Genomic DNA, 17,330 nt, shown 5'->3' with positions numbered 1-17,330 from the left:
TTTCAATGTTATGGCTGATTGATGCATGTATTTTATTTTAAACTTTTATTAATGTCTTCTGAGTCTATATTGTACATACCTGACCTGTCACTGGAGTCATCAAACTCTAAGTTGAAGCAATGGCCCACATTAACAAGCCTTCGGGACGTAGTCGGGTCATACTGGACACAGAGCGGCTTCAGAGAAGAGTCATACTTGGCTTTTCTGATGGTAATATTTATGGGGGACTGGCGAGGTTTATTCTGAGCAGGGCTGGAGACACTCACACCCATATCTGACTCGCTTCTGCAATGAGAACAACCAGAATCACGACTCAAGATAATCCGCTCTCTGCTGAAAACTGCAGGATATGATAGGTGAGGGGTTTTTGTCCACTAAGGTGTATAGTAAGCAAATGTGTGTATTATGCTTGATCTATAAGTTCTGTGTGTCCAGGGTTATTAATGCGAATCAATCCCATTTCCCTTGCTATATGCATTGTTCAGAGGTTCTATAAATATGTGATATGGATTGCTCTACGCTCAGCAATTGTAACTTGCCCATAATAGCTGTTTGGGCGACCGTCCTAATAGGCCGGGGAGCTGCTCAGAACAAGTTATATACAATAAGCAAATGGGATTTAAAGGGAATCTGAAGTGAAAATAAACTTATGAGATAATGATCTGTATGTGTAGTACAGCTAAGAAATAAAACATTATTAGCACAGATATGAGTGTCATATTGTTTCCAGTTCAGGAAGTGTAATAGGGATCCTGAGCAGCGGCAAACAAAGCAAATCTGATCTTACCTGGAGCTTCCTCCAGCCCCCCGTAGCCTCAGTGTCCTCTGGGTCCCCTCCATGGTCCCACTGGCGGCTCCGTAAACCTGGCAACTTCGACTGAAGTTGCGCGTGCGAGGCCTGTCCATGTGCAGCCTGTCCAAGCACCCGGAGTGCCATTGCGGCCGTCACCGTAAAGGTCCTGTGCATGCACGATTCAGTCTTTTGAGTACTGCGCACGCGCAGGACCATTGCAGCGATGGGTGAGATGACGTGCCAGGTGCCTAGATGGGCTAAAGTCGTATATCTACCGGAGCCACCAGCGGGACCACGGGGGGAGACCCAGAGGATGCCTAGGGACCTTGCGGCTACAGGGGGCTGGAGGAAGCCCAAGGGAAGTCCAGATTTGCTTTCTTTAAAGTGAACCTCCAGACTAAAAATCTACTCAGCAGAACTGAAAAGGCTTGGTGTTTCTTTAACAGTTTCACAGCATCAGAGCAGTTTTTCTTAGCAAAGCATCATTTTTAGCTGCATTTTTAGCTAAGCTCCACCCACCAAAGGAAACTGCCTTGGCTTTTTTCCCCTAATGCTGTGCAAAGCATGATGGGATTTCCTATGTTGTTATTCACGTTGCCTAGCAACTGGGAGGGGTGATCAGCACACAGGACAGTTGGAACTGTGTCTCATGCTCCCGGTCACCTCCTTTCAACCAAAAAGATGGCTGCCCTCATGAAATCAAACATTTGCCTGTTCTTTTAAAACGGTGGGTAAGAGATTATATTACTTATCTCTTTTATTAACATAGCTAATGTAACTTAATGACATTATGTTTGTTTAGGCTGAAGTTCCTCTTTAAGTGAGTGACTGAGGGCTCCCACAATGCATCCCTACTGAATATGCAAATTATTTCTTAATGCCCCTGATGCCAGGCTTACATCCAGAACTGCTGGTGTATAGCAAGCCTATAGCTTCCAAAATTTACCAAGCCACATCAACCCAACATACAGCCAGCCTGTTTCCGACTGTTGGTTCTCCTCAGTGCATGGCAGGGATTGATATGGCTCTATGGGATAGGGCTTGGACAAGAAAAAAAAAGAATACACAAGCAGCTCAGGGTGACCCAAAACCATTAGGAAAGTATAGCAACAAATAGCATCTTCAAGACAGACCAGAGTAACAGACAGAACAACCATGATAGAACCCAGTAACAAACAGGACCACAGTCAACAGACTCACTTCCATGACAGACCTCAGTAACAGAAACACCCCCATGACAGACCTCAGTGACAGACAACACCCCCATGACAGACCTCAGTGACAGACCGCAGTAACAGACAGCTTCCCCATGACAGACCCCAGTAATAGGCAACACCCTGACCCCCATGACAGACCCCAGAAACAGACAACACCCCCATGACAGACTCCAGTAACAGACAACACCCCCATGACAGACCCAGAAACAGACAACACCTCCATGATAGACACCAGTAACAGACAACACCCCCATGACAGACTCCAGTAACAGACAAAACCCTCATGACAGACCCCAGTAACAGACAACACCCCCATGACAGACCCCAGTAACATACAACACCCCCATGACAGACCCCAGTAACAGACAACACCCCCATGACAGACCCCAGAAACAGACGACACCCCCATGACAGACACCAGTAATAGACAACACCCCCATGACAGACCCCAGAAACAGACAGCTCCCCCAGGACAGACCCCAGTAACAGACAACACCCCCAGGTCAGACCCCAGTAACAGACAACACCCCCAGGTCAGACCCCAGTAACAGACAACACCCCCATGACAGACCCCACTAAAAGACAAAACCCCCATGACAGACCCCAGTAAAAGACAACACCCCCATGACAGACTCCAGTAACAGACAACACCCCCATGACAGACCCCAGTAAAAGACAACACCCCCATGACAGACCCCAGTAACAAACCGGACCACAAGTAACAGACAGCCCCTCCACAACAGTTGGCACACTGGTGTGCTATCTCCACACCACCCCACATTCAATGTCTCCATCTACTCTACTCCTTGTACCCACAGGTCACATGATGCTGGGAAGCAGGGCGGATGCCAGGACCAATCCAGCTTCTACTATCTTTGGGGAAAGGAAAGGGGAGGGGATATTCCTGTGATTAGTCCAATTATGAATTTACAAGCCTAATACGCAAATTATAATCTAAGTAACAGTTATTGTTATTTATGTAAGTTTCTTTACTGTATTGTTTATTCGTGGCTTTATCATGTTATACTTTGCACGGATTCCCACTGAGATATTGATAAACTTTTTATGAAGGGAAAGGGAACATATTGGGGTACTGTGATGCAGCACCCCCTAGTAATTTAAAATTAGAGGCAACCGGGGCACGTGCCATATGTGCTCCGCCATAGCTGCTACAACAACAACAAAACATTTGTAAAGTGTTTTTCTCCCATAGGACCCAAAGTGCATAAGCTTGGCTCAGATCAGAACATAGTGGTGCGTACAGAGGGAGAAGTTATGTGATCATAAATGGCGGACTAAACAGGTGGCTTTTCAGTTTTGATTTAAACGTGTCCAGGGTTGGAGCAGTCTTGATTAAGTTTGGCAAGGCATGTAACAGGGTAAGGGCACCATGACAGAAATCTCTGGCTCCAAAGGTTTTTAGTTGAACTCTGGGGGTGGTCAAGTTATTGGATCTTTCTGATCTGAGGTCGTGGTTTATTTATTTATTTATTGTATTTATAAAGCGCCAACATATTACGCAGCGCTGGACATTAATTTAGGTTACAGACAATATTTAGGGGTGACATACAGCAATATGACAATACAGGAATACAAGAAAGACCAGATCGTGCAGCACAGTATGAGTACAAGGTAATGCTTAGTCATTGGAGGGGAGCATGGAGATTAGGCAAGTTAGGTTCACTCAGATGCATAGCATGGGTTCACTGTAATGGAGGTGCATGATCAGGTTGGACACAAAAAGAGGAGGACCCTGCCCAAAGGCTTACAATCTAGAGGGAGAGGTAAGGACATGAACGGTAGGGGAACAGAGTTCAGCTGTAGGTTTAGAGCACTTGTGAAGGGTAGTAGGCCAGAGTGAAAAGGTGAGTTTTGAGGGCTTTCTTGAAGATGTTGAAGGAGGGGGCTGCCCTAATGGGTGGAGGTAGGGAGTTCCATAGTGTTGGAGCAGCTCTTGAGAAGTCCTGGAGGCGTGCATGGGACTGGGTGATGCGGGGGGCGGTTAGGCGAAGTTCATTGGAAGAGCGGAGTGAGCGGCTAGGTGTGTACCTCTGAGTAAGATTGGAAATGTAGGTTGGACAGGTTTTGTGGACAGATTTGTAGGTCAGACACAGTATCTTGAATCTGATTCTGGACTGGATAGGAAGCCAGTGGAGGGAATCTAGGAGGGGATGTGTCGTGGTGGAGCGATGGAAGCAGTGGATAATTCTGGCTGATGCATTCATGATGGACTGCAGTGGGGCTGTTTAGGTCATAGGGAGACAAGAAAGCAGGACATTGCAGTAGTCAAGGTGGGAAATTATGAGGGCATGGATGAGGAGTTTGGTAGTGGCAGAGGTCAGGAAAGGGCGAATCTTATAGATGTTAAAAAGGTGGAAGTTGCAAGACTTTGTGAGGTTTTGGATGTGGGAAGTGAAGGAGAGTGCGGAGTCCAGGGTGACACCCAGACAGCGGGCTTGAGAGGTAGGGTGAATGGTAGTGTGGTTAACAGTGACATGCACATCTGGGAGGTTCGTGGATAGCCGGGGTTGGAAGATCATAAATTCCGTTTTGTCTAGATTTAGTTTCAGGAACCTAGCGGACATCCAGGAGGAGATGGCTGATAGGCAGGAGGAGACCTTGTCCATGGTAGTGGTGGATCTGTCAGGGGTGTGGAGGTAGATCTGGGTGTCATCTGCATACAGATGATAGTTAAAACCCATGGGGCTTGATTCACAAAGTGGTGCTAACCTACTTAGCACGTCTAAAGACTTTAGACGTGCTAACCAGGGTGCTAAGTAGGTTAGCACCGGATTTCTCAATCAGATCGCGCGCTAACTTTGCGCGCGCAAAGTTTTACGCGCGCAAAGTTTTATGCGCGCTAAGTCCCATAGGCTTTAATGGGCACTTCGCGCGGAGCGCCCTGCGCTCTATGCAGTGCGCGCGTAAAGTTTTATGCGCATAAAGTTTTATGTGCGAAAAGCTCGTTTAGACGTGCTAAGGGGGTTTTCACAGGCTTTGTGAATCAAGCCCTAGGAGGAGATAACCTTGCCAATGGAGGATGTGTATAGGGTGAACAGTAGGGGGCCAAGGACCGAACCTTGGGGGACTCCCACCGAGAGGTGGTTGGGGGTGGACGAGGACTCATTGAAGGCGGCCGTGAAGGAGCGGTTGGAGAGGTAGGATGAAAGCCAGGACAGGGCGAGATCGTGAATGCCCAAGGACTGGAGGGACTGGAGGAGTAGGGGATGATCTACTGTGTCAAAAGCTGCTGAAAGGTCAAGGAGGAGGAGAATGGAGTATTTACCTTCAGCTTTAGCTAAGGCAAGGTCGTTGACCACTTTGGTGAGAGCAGTTTCGGTTGAGTGGGCAGGCCAAAATCCAGATTGCAGTGGGTCTAGCAGTGAGTTGGCATTGAGGTACTGGGTCAGGCGTTTGTGAACCAGACGCTCAAGGAGTTTTGGGGCAAAGGGGAGGAGGGAGATAGGGCGGTAGTTGGAGGGTAGCGAGGGGTCGAGGGAGGGTTTCTTGAGCAGGGGTAGTACAGTGGCCTGCTTGAAGTCTGAGGGGAAGGTGCTTGACTTCCTCAGTGGTAGTAGGAGTGAAGGATGTGAGGGGAGGATAGGGTGGAGAAGGAGCTGGTTGGGAGGGGGTGGGAGGTGAAGATTGGAGATTTCCTGGCGGATGGAGACAATTTTGTTGGTGAAGTGGGTGGCTAAATCTGTGGCAGAGAGGGAGCAAACAGAGGGTGCGGGGGTGGAGCAGCTTTCTCTAGGGCTGATGAGAGAGTTTGGCGATACTGAGCTGCAGCAAGATTAGGACAGGTTAGAGTGGGGAGAGTGGAGGAGAGGGCATGGAGGGGGTCAGCAAGGACACTAGGGTTGAGCTTGCGTAGGTCTCGCTGCCATCGACCAGGTGGGTGGGTGGGTAATTTGGAGGTGCTTTCCGTGAGGAGGTTGAAGGTGAGAAGGTGATGGTCTGAGGGTGGAAAGGGTGCGATGTCAAGGTCTGCAATGGTGGTGGATTTAGTGAATATAAGGTCGAGAGTGTGAGCTGCAGTGTGAGTGGGGGTGTTGGCGTGTTGTACTAGTCCAAGTGAGTTGGCAATGGTGAGTAGCCGGGTCACAGCGGAGCTCTGGGCTTCATCGATGGATATATTGAAATCCCCAAGGATGATGGTGGGGAGGTCAGAGGAAAGGATGTGAGGGAGCCAGGAGGCAAGGCCATCGAGAAATTGTGGGGTGGAGCCCGGAGGGCGGTATAAGACCGCAACAATGGCAGGGAGGGGGTGGTGGAGGCGGATGGTGTGGGCCTCAAATGACGTGAATTGTAGAGAGGTAGGTGGGGTGAGGACACGGAAGGTGCAGGATGGGGAGAGGAGCAGACCCACCCCTCCCCCGGTCCTGTTGTTTGGTCTGGGGGTGTGACTGAGGTGAAGCCCCCCGTAGGAGAGGGCAGCCTCTGCGGCAGAGTCAGAGGGGGTGAGCCATGTCTCAGTGAGTGCGAGGATTGTGAGGGATTTGGAGAGGAAGAGGTCGTGGACTGCTGTAAGTTTGTTGCAGACGGTTGTTGTGATGCAGTTGCTACTCCTCTAGTGCCATCACTAGTGCATCAAAACAAGAAACCTTATGTTATTCACTTCACCTATTAATGTTGAGGCCCATTAAACTATATTTATGGATTTCACTCATAGGCGTCTGGGAGGCTGTCTGTTTGCATAAACGCCTGACTCAAATCATCAGTCTTAACAAGGGATAAGAATAGCTGGGAGAATATGGACCTGGTGTAAAAATGAGGAAGCCATTAGGTCAGCAATACTCACAGATGTGCTGTATGAGATTAGACAGTCACAGAACAATGAATTACATAATGACAGGTTACATGGAAACTTCTTTACGAGTTAGAAATTAGCTCACAGCAGTGCGTAGCCACACTGAGGCCACAAATTAGCAAATTTCTTTTTTCTAATAAAACACCAGTTAAGCAAAAATGTAAGTAGGTAATGAAATTATAAGATTATATTCCAACTCTATCATTTCTTAGACTATAGACAATTTATGGTAGATTTGATTTACTAAATCATCTCCAACTAGAGACTTTTGGAGAAATCAGTGATTCCTTGAATCTGGCCTGAATTTATTATTTCACTATAGCATTTATATTGCACTGACATCTTCTGCAGCACTTTATTGAGTTCATAGTCACATCACTGACTGTGCTCAGAGGAGCTCACAGTCCAATCCTACCATAGTGTAATCTCTTTTCTCTACTATTATTATGTATTTATATAGCACTGACATCTTTTGCAGCACTTTACAGAGTACATAGTCGTGTCACTGACTGTCCTCAGAGGAGCTCACAATCTAATCCTACCATAGAACTAGTCTAGTGTCCTACCATATTATTATTATTATTAATTTATTTACATAGTACTGACATCTTCTGCAGCACTTTACAGAGTACATAGCCATGTCACTGATAGAGTTGGGCCGAACCTCCGATTTTAGGTTCGCGAACCGGGTTCGCGAACTTCCGCGGAAGGTTCGGTTCGCGTTAAAGTTCGCAAACCGCAATAGACTTCAATGGGAATGCGAACTTTGAAAAAAAAAAAAATTATGCTGGCCACAAAAGTGATGGAAAAGATGTTTCAAGGGGTCCAACACCTGGAGGGGGGCATGGCGGAGTGGGATACACGCCAAAAGTCCCCAGGAAAAATCTGGATTTGACGCAAAGCAGCGTTTTAAGGGCAGAAATCACATTGAATGCTAAATGACAGGCCTAAAGTGCTTTAAAACATCTTGCATGTGTATACATCAATCAGGTAGTGTAATTAAGGTACTGCTTCACACTGACACAACAAACTCACCGTGTAACGCACCGCAAACAGCTGTTTGTGTAGTGACGGCCGTGCTGGACTGGTGCGCACCATGGCGAGAGTGCATGTTTTGGTGGCTTTACAGCCCATATGGTTGCCTGGCTGATGTAGCTGAATGACAGAACAGTGACTGTCCAGCTGATCAAATTTGGTCTGACCACAATGAAGCAACGACCTTATTATCTTTTGTGTGCCCCCCGAGACACTCATCTATGCGCCGGTCATTGCTTAATTGTGATACGCAAGCCCCTTCACCACGGCAAGGTAATGATCACGAAGGGGAATGGGCGCATGTACATGCCTTTTCTTTTGTTGTTGCAGCTGCCCGCAGTGCAGCCAGAAAAATTAGGCAGTCATGTACACGCACCAGAAAAATTATTACAGCTGCCGCTGCTAGCAGCGGCCTAAAAAATTCAGCAATCCGCCTGGAGTCCCGGACCCTGTTGGTGGTGGTTGAGAAGGTAGTCAAGCGGCCTGCAGGGTTCACAGAACAGGTATGCAGTGGCGGGTTCACTGAACAGTACAGATATACAGTGGCGGGTTCACTGAACAGGTATGCAGTGGCGGGTTCACTGAACAGTACAGGTATACAGTGGCGGGTTCACTGAACAGGTATGCAGTGGCGGGTTCACTGAACAGTACAGGTATACAGTGGCAGGTTCACTGAACAGAACAGGTATGCAGTGGCGGGTTCACTGAACAGTACAGGTATACAGTGGCGGGTTCACTGAACAGGTATGCAGTGGCGGGTTCACTGAACAGTACAGGTATACAGTGGCGGGTTCACTGAACACAACAGGTATGCAGTGGCGGGTTCACTGAACAGGTATGCAGTGGCGGGTTCACTAAACAGGTATACAGTGGCGGGTCCACTGAACAGAACAGGTATGCAGTGGCGGGTTCACTGAACACAACAGGTATGCAGTGGTGGGTTCACTGAACAGGTATGCAGTGGTGGGTTCACAGAACAGGTATGCAGTGGCGGGTTCACTGAACAGTACAGGTATACAGTGGCGGGTTCACTGAACAGGTATGCAGTGGCGGGTTCACTGAACAGTACAGGTATACAGTGGCGGGTTCACTGAACAGGTATGCAGTGGCGGTTCACTGAACAGTACAGGTATACAGTGGCGGGTTCACTGAACACAACAGGTATGCAGTGGCGGGTTCACTGAACAGGTATGCAGTGGCGGGTTCACTAAACAGGTATACAGTGGCGGGTCCACTGAACAAAACAGGTATGCAGTGGCGGGTTCACTGAACACAACAGGTATGCAGTGGTGGGTTCACTGAACAGGTATGCAGTGGCGGGTTCACTAAACAGGTATACAGTGGCGGGTCCACTGAACAAAACAGGTATGCAGTGGCGGGTTCACTGAACACAACAGGTATGCAGTGGTGGGTTCACTGAACAGGTATGCAGTGGTGGGTTCACAGAACAGGTATGCAGTGGCGGGTTCACTGAACAGTACAGGTATACAGTGGCAGGTTCACTGAACAGAACAGGTATGCAGTGGCGGGTTCACTGAACAGTACAGGTATACAGTGGCGGGTTCACTGAACACAACAGGTATGCAGTGGCGGGTTCACTGAACAGGTATACAGTGGCGGGTTCACTGAACAGAACAGGTATACAGTGGCGAGTTCACAGAACAGGTATGCAGTGGCAGGTTCACTGAACACAACAGGTATGCAGTGGCAGGTTCACTAAACAGGTATACAGTGGCGGGTCCACTGAACAGAACAGGTATGCAGTGGCGGGTTCACTGAACAGGTATGCAGTGGTGGGTTCACAGAACAGGTATGCAGTGGTGGGTTCACAGAACAGGTATGCAGTGGTGGGTTCACAGAACAGGTATGCAGTGGTGGGTTCACAGCACAGGTATGCAGTGGTGGGTTCACAGAACAGGTATGCAGTGGTGGGTTCACAGCACAGGTATGCAGTGGTGGGTTCACTGAACAGGTATGCAGTGGTGGGTTCACAGCACAGATATGCAGTGGTGGGTTTACTGAACAGGTATGCAGTGGTGGGTTCACAGCACAGGTATGCAGTGGTGGGTTCACAGAACAGGTATGCAGTGGTGGGTTCACAGCACAGGTATGCAGTGGTGGGTTCACAGCACAGGTATGCAGTGGTGGGTTCACAGAACAGGTATGCAGCCAGACAGGAACAAGTTAAGCCTAACTAATCTTTCCCTGAGAGACAGTCTGCAGCAGCTCGCCCTACTCTCACTAACGCAGGCAGCACACGAGTGACCGTAATGGCCGCCGCTGCCTGCCTTATATAAGGGGGGGAGTGGCTCCAGGGGCTAGTGTAGCCTAATTGGCTACACTGGGCCTGCTGCAGAACCGGGACAAGGTCCTCCAGCACCCAAGGCTGAGACACCAAAGTGCACCCCTCCATCCCTCCACCCCAACCGTCACACACGGATTGCTATTAGACTAAGAGGCGCCACAGGGCCCACAACCTCCCCAATACCTTAATATCTAGTTATCTCACTGCTATGTATCCCCTTTTCTTATTTCTTTCTACTTCATACACAATTAGGAATGACAGCTGAATGAATCGTGCGCCCCCTCCTACACTGCACCCTGAGGCTGGAGCCTCTCCAGCCTATGCCTCGGCCCGGCCCTGGCCTGCTGACTGTGATGTAGAGGGTCAAAGTTGACCCTCAAGGTGCATTATGGGGCTAACCGCACTTCCGCAAAGGTTCGCCAGCGGGACGCGAACGCGAACCCTCGAAGTTCGCGTGGAACCGTTCGCCGGCGAACCGTTCGGCCCATCTCTAGTCACTGACTGTGCTCAGGGAGCTCACAATCTAATCCTACCATAGTCATAATGTAATCTCTCTGCTATACTATTATTTTGTATTTATGTAACACTGAAATCTTCTGCGGTGCTTTACTGAGTACCATACCTCTTTCGGAGAGGCAGTCCTTCTTTCTCCCTCATGTGTCCCTCTTTCGGGGCTGATGTACAGATTTATGTAAACACATGTACTCTTTCACGGAAAAATGTGTTTCATTGGCTTCAAACTTTACTCACATCCAGGGGCGTAACAATAGACCCTGCAAGGGATGCCTCCGCAGGGGGGCCCCGAGGCCACAGGGGGCCCGTGGGGGAAAAAAGTTGAAGAGACTGACAGCTAAGGGCATGGAGAAAACGTATTCTGCTCTCGCACCATTGTTATATTGACTGCATGTGTCCACCACACAGATAAGGACTCATACACACTTTGGAATTTGTACACTGTCCCTGCTCCCTAGGGTTCGTAAAAAAAAAATCTGTCTCTCACTGCTGCAAAGTTCTTATGACTTCATATACAACCTTACAAACAAAGGAGTCACATTTTGAAAAAAAAAAGTTGTAGACTTTCCCTTTTCAGTAATCATTCCAAAAGGATTCCTAGATTCTTATCACACACACAGGCTAATGACCTTATGGCCTCTCATTACTTTTACAACACAATGGAGTGGAGATTGATGTCTTAAGGTGCGTACACACGCACTACAGCAGCCAACGACTGGTCCGTCGGCACCTTCCAATGGGCGGGTTTTCAGCAGACTGTAGTGCGTGTGTACGCACTGTCGGCGGGCTGGTAAGGCTGTTCCTGAACGATCCGCCGGGTGGATCGTTCAGGAACAGCCTTATCAGTCCACCGACAGTGCGTACACACGCACTACAATCTGCTGAAAGTCCGCCCAACGGGACGACCCGACGGCCCCGTCGTTTGCTTCTGTAGTGCGTGTGTACGCACCTTTACTGTTGCTGCTTCATTGAGAGCTTGTTGTCTCAATGAAGTCCAAGTTCTTGTAATAACAATATCAATCAGTGGCATTCTGAATGTTTTGCCAAAGTTACAGTGAATGAATACTATATCTTATGTTCAGCATGTCATTGTTGCTCCTCCATATAGCATGTGCTCTCATGTAGTAAAAGAATACAGCTGTGTGTGTATGTATGTACTGGGAGCAGAGCTGCAAGAGGTACTTGTTGGCTGCAAAGGGCTGGAGGAAGCCCCGGGTAAGTAGATCTGGGGGTAGCATAGATTACCTGACGTTTTCTTAAAGTCTAAGTGTTTTTATCTGCGTGGTAAAAACACATTGGTCCTCAGTTTTCCTGTGCAGAAAGCGAGGGGGGTGGGGGCCCCTTCCAAAGTTTAGCGGGGGGGGGGGTATCCAAAGTTTTGCAGGGGGGCCCAGTGATGTCTAGTTATGCCCCCTGCTCACATTCTTTAAATTTATATATTTCTTAATTTAAAATGTTCATATGAAGAAAAACTAGTGATGATAGTAAGCCAGTGTGGTTTGAATTATAAAGTTACATCTTTATCTTGTGAATTTTTAGTGGTATGCGTGGCTAGGGGTGTGGCGGGGGCGTGTCTTAAAGTGACGCTCTTTCTCATCTCAAAAAGTTGGGAGGCATGGAGTACATACTCATGTCACTGACTATCCTCAAAGGAGCCAACAATCTAATTCTACCATAGTGATGGTGTAATCTTTCTAATATACTATTATGTATTTATATTATGCATTTATATATCAATAAAATATTCTGTAGAGCTGACTGTCCTCAGAGGTGCTTACAATCTAATCCTCACCATAGTCATAGTCTTATGTCCTGCCACAAGTGGCGATCGCCGCTGGGAGACTGAAGGAGAAGGCGCATTGACGCGCGCACGATCTCCTGCTAGCCCCATTGAAAGCTGTTCACGCCAATCGGCGTGGAGCAGTCCTGGGGCTGTTGCCACATTCACTCCAGTTGGCATGGAGGGGTTGGCAAGAAGTTAAAAGTGTGTACACACGTCCAACTTTACGTCTAATTGTCGTTTAAACTGATCGTTTGAATGACTTGCAGTGCAAACAACTAGTCGGAGAGGTTAGTGTTGAAATAGTGGTCCAGAAAGTTCTTTAGTAAAATATTGGTAATATCACCTTATTGAACTATTGACATCACCCAGCGCTACTATATGTACTTGAAAATTGAAATGGAAATATAATTTTTAACAATCTTAAACAATCCAAAAAATACTTGGTCAAGCCCTGATCTATATATATCAGTTTCTAGTGAAGGTGGAATTTCCTTGAAAGCATGATTATCAAAAAGTCATCCTTGGTCCACTTCTAAAAAGCCATGATATGTGTTGATTGAAGGATCACCAGGAGATAGGGTTACGTTTTTGGTTTGCAGGCAATTAAAAATCAGGTAAAATAAATAAATAATAATGTAGTATATTGTATCACAGATCTGGGGGTGGTTCTGATCTGCTCTGGAAAACACATCACAGCTGACAGAAGACTGCTAAATGTAGCATTGTTGCTTTAATTCGTTCCTTGTTTACTTCTCTAGGACCTGATATTCATTAGCAGAGAGCCGCAATGTGTATATACCTGGCCCTCCTCCAATACTGCATCGCTGCTCTCCATTCACCTTCTGCAACAGCTAGCTACAGTATATCTTATACCATCACCAACTAATGACTAGGAGTATTAAAAATAAGAAATCATGAAGATTTTCTTCAGTAGCAGAAAGCCATTAGTCGTCAGTATCTACATTTATCAACCAGCAGCCATTACAGACATTGCTTCTCTTCTCATCCCATATTAAATGCATGTGTTATACTCACATAGCGTAGACTTGATCCTTCCACTGCCTCGTCCTGTATGAACTTCTGTATCTAACTCAACATGAATGAATGGCAGAGGACCAGCAGCAGGATAAGTCAGACTGGTTTTACGAGCCAAGCCTTGTAATGCAAGAGGTGGACCCAGGACAGAGTCATAGCATGGCTGTCACTCAGATATGAATGTCAAGGCATTTATTGGTTATATTATTGCAAGTTATGTTTATTGAGTATCACAAATGTCATTTTTAACACGTAAATGTGCTTTCCCTTCAGCCCAGCAAAGGTTGTGCAGAAAAGGTTTGATATACTAAGGCTAGCTTTACAGTGGCTTGTGTGCCCTGTAAAAGCAATAACACAAGGCGGAAAGTTACGCCAGACTTTATTTGCGTGTTGCGTGACATACAGTTGGCCCGGTCCGCCCATGATGCCAAGTGAGGCGACTTCCTCAGGTGGCAGAAGTCTGGGGACAGCACCAGGCAGAAACAGGAAGTGAAGAAGTGGAGGAGGAAGCAGCGTGGAAAGAGGGCATGGGGCATAGCAGTGGGCAGCATTGCAGGAAGTGATGCAGCGAGTGGTGGGACACAAATAAGGAAGTAAGTGAGTAATTGCTTCCCCGCTCGCTGCCAGCTGAATTGAATTTAGCGAAAATAGCTGGAGGGGGAGCTCGGATGGGGGAGCCTCAGGTCTAACCCCCCTCCCACTGCTGTGCCCGCTGCTCCCCCTTCCTATCTGCTACCACCTCCAGCTCAGCTACCTATTGGGGGACGGCATCCTCACAAGTTTGCCTCAGGCAGCAAAAAGTCTAGAACCGGCCCTTATAATGGCAATGCATCTTTCGAAGCGCACAGTACACTGCCGCATGCATTTTCAGTGCACAGTAGATGCATAACCATTACCCTGATAAAGGCAAGGAATCTGCACGGCAGTCGATGCACTGAAGCAACACATTCCACATAAACCAGTCCCAACTACAGTCTATCAGTTCTAAATAAATACCAGCTATGACTAAGGGCCAAGTGGCCAAAACGCATTAGCCACTTTTTTTCTGCATATGTAAATAACATTTTCAACAATGGTGTGCAGTTTCATTGGCCCATTTGATTTGGGGGGTGTGGCCTGCCAGGAACCTGCACCACCATCTCTGCCTGCACATCTTGGGAGGTAGAGGTTAGAGTGCTTTCACTCCTTGGTTCTAAACAACTACCATATTAACAGTTTCAGAACAGCAGCTTGATGTGCATGATGTGTTGCGCCAGAAGTGACTTTTCGGCGCATTGTTGACGTGAAGGAAACAGTGCATTGGGGGCCAGCTTGCATGGCGACATACAGTGGAGCAGAAGTCATGTAAGTCTATGGCGATGCATATATATTTTTATAAATTAGCTTTGTGGTGCACGTGTGGAAGCATATTTTTTCAATACCTTTTCGCACAATTCGTTTCTGCGGTCACAGGAAGTCAGCGCTAGAGAGCTTCACTTCCTGCTTGGCTTATGGCCCAAGAGGGGTTTACTGCGTATTGGTGCGATCATCTGATTGCATCGCACCAGCAAAGCAGGTCGGCAGTGTGAAACCGGCCTTAGGCATTGGCATATTTTAAATCAGAACTTTTCCTTCCTGTCACCATTTGCAGCTGCTGCTCAGACTTCCAATGATAACCAGTTTCTTGGCATTGATGTTTATAAGACTGAGAGGTGTGGCAGCCAAAAATATCATTCTGGTTCCACAACCTATTCATAACTTCATTCAAGCCCTGAAGCATAAAAGGAGGAACCTCGAGTAATACACTTCGCAAGCATTATGTAGATTGAGTTTTCTGCTTTCAACACATTTTAATTATAGATTTGTCTGGAAACACTTCCTGCTGTAACACAGTGTTGTCTCCGCCTACATTCTATTTATGAGCAGCAGTGAACCACTATTTTGGACCTTTATTATTTGCAGAACTTGTTGAACTTAAATATCCCACTAATTCTGCAATAAATAAAAGACCTTCTGCGCTGTGCAATAGTTCTCAGGGCAGGCAGAACACCTGCAGCATGATCATTTGTCACTGGGCATCCTAGCATTTCTCCTCCACTGTGGTGGGAACTTGGATGTACTTCTCATAGAGGAATATGTATACCTTTTTTCCTCTTGTGTGTTGAAAGGCTTTATTATAATAAAGCACATATCAACACATAAGAGAAAAAAAGGTATAAATAAGTATTAAAGCCCATTCTATCCTAATGACTGGACTCCTGAAGAAGTAAGGTTCACAAAACGTTACTGAGACTCTGTGGGATCCCACAACACTGGTTATCCAATCTATAACACACACACACTTTGTTACCCCAAAAATAAAACTGTCTTATATTAATTTTTGCTCCAAAAGATGTGCTAGGACTTATTTTCAGGGAATGTCTAATATTTCTAAGAACAAACAAGTTCCTGTGCTGTGTGTCCTCCTGCCTTCCCCACTGTGCCGCCTCGCCCTTTCAGATCCACCTCTTGCATGCCCCTATGTCCCCCTTGTAACCTCAGTGTCCTCCTGGTGTCTCCCTTTGTCTCAGTGTCTTTCTCTATACCGTCCTTCTGTGTCCCATGTCCTCCTACTGTCCCCCGTGTCCTCCTGGTGTCCCTCTGCATCCTCTTCTTTCCCTTAGCTCCCTGAGCTTCAGCCTATGGGCCCATTGCTCCGTTACTGGGCTAATCACTGCACTCGCAGAGTAGCAGTGGGTGCAGTGATTGGCCCAATGACAGGACCATGATACCGCCCACAAGACCATCGGCTACACATGTAGTCATACTTTTACCCCTTACTGCTGCTAGAGCTTATATTTCGAGCATGCTCAAAATTTCTGCTAGGGCTTATTTTCGGGGGATGTCTTAAAGAGAAACTGTAACCAAGAATTGAACTTCATCCCAATCAGAAGCTGATGATACCCCCTTTCCCATGAGAAATGTTTTCCTTTTCTCAAACGAATCATCAGGAGGGTCTGTATGGATGATATTGTGGTGAAACCCCTCCCACAGTGTGATGTCAGGACTATGGTCCTAACAGTTTCCTGTCTGTGAACCTCATTGCATTGTGGGAAATAGCTGTTTACAGCTGTTTCCAACTGCCAAAAAAGCAAGCAGCATCTCCTTCCACTGACATCACCTGCCAGCAGTAAAAATGTCACCATGTAATAAATATCAGAATGTAAATCAGGGAGAGGAAAGATTTTACAATGGGCAAACACTGACTAAATCATGTATACATAATTATTGTAAAAATTAAGCACTTTTTTTATTACATTATTTTCACTGGAGTTCCTCTTTAAGTTCATAACAGACAAGCAGATCCTAGTTCGCCAGCTTAATCAGAGGACATAATTCAGTATACTGGGGTTAACTGTCACTCTCTTCAGTTAATTCATACTGAATCCTTTCTCTTTTCATCTTTGCTGACTACTACTCTGATTCTGAACTGTGAAGTAGCAACATGCATACTCATCTGGCTCATAGTCATAGCCTCTCTGCTCTATCTTTAGTTCTGGCTCTGTGTGTCTGTTTATCTGTTCCCAGCTGTCGCCATGTCCTCTCTCCTTAACCACTTGAGGACTTTTTTATTACATTATTTTCACTGGAGTTCCTCTATTTTGGAAACTGGATATATATATATATATATATATATATATATATATATATATATATATATATATATATATATATATATATATACAGTGGGTTGCAAAAGTATTCGGCCCCCTTGAAGTTTTCCACATTTTGTCACATTACTGCCACAAACATGCATCAATTTTATTAGAATTCCAGGTGAAAGACCAATACAAAGTGGTGTACATGTGAGAAGTGGATTA

The 17,330-nt window shown here is 46.7% G+C and overlaps 1 protein-coding gene across 3 annotated transcripts in view; it reads right to left on the bottom strand.

Annotated features, from left to right (window-relative positions):
- Positions 1-17,330, bottom strand: part of LOC137519012 (carbonic anhydrase 13-like) — a 204,168-nt gene that overhangs the window by 156,081 nt on the left and 30,757 nt on the right. Inside the window, exons 1-2 of one of the 3 annotated variants that reach the window (XM_068237585.1) lie at positions 13,492-13,567; positions 80-285 (exon numbers count right to left, since the gene is read on the bottom strand). In XM_068237585.1, coding sequence (XP_068093686.1) covers positions 80-272 — 193 coding nt within the window. In that variant the 5' untranslated portion in view covers positions 273-285; positions 13,492-13,567. Of the gene's footprint in view, positions 1-79; positions 286-13,491; positions 13,568-17,330 lie in introns of those variants that run through there. The other 2 variants (XM_068237586.1, XM_068237584.1) reach the window with 2 other exon arrangements.

The sequence above is a fragment of the Hyperolius riggenbachi genome, chromosome 5 (genome assembly GCF_040937935.1).
Source record: "Hyperolius riggenbachi isolate aHypRig1 chromosome 5, aHypRig1.pri, whole genome shotgun sequence".
NCBI classification, from domain to species: Eukaryota; Metazoa; Chordata; class Amphibia; order Anura; family Hyperoliidae; genus Hyperolius; species Hyperolius riggenbachi.
The sequence above is the reverse complement of the archived record's forward strand: the minus strand, read 5'-3'. Positions and strand labels throughout refer to the sequence as shown.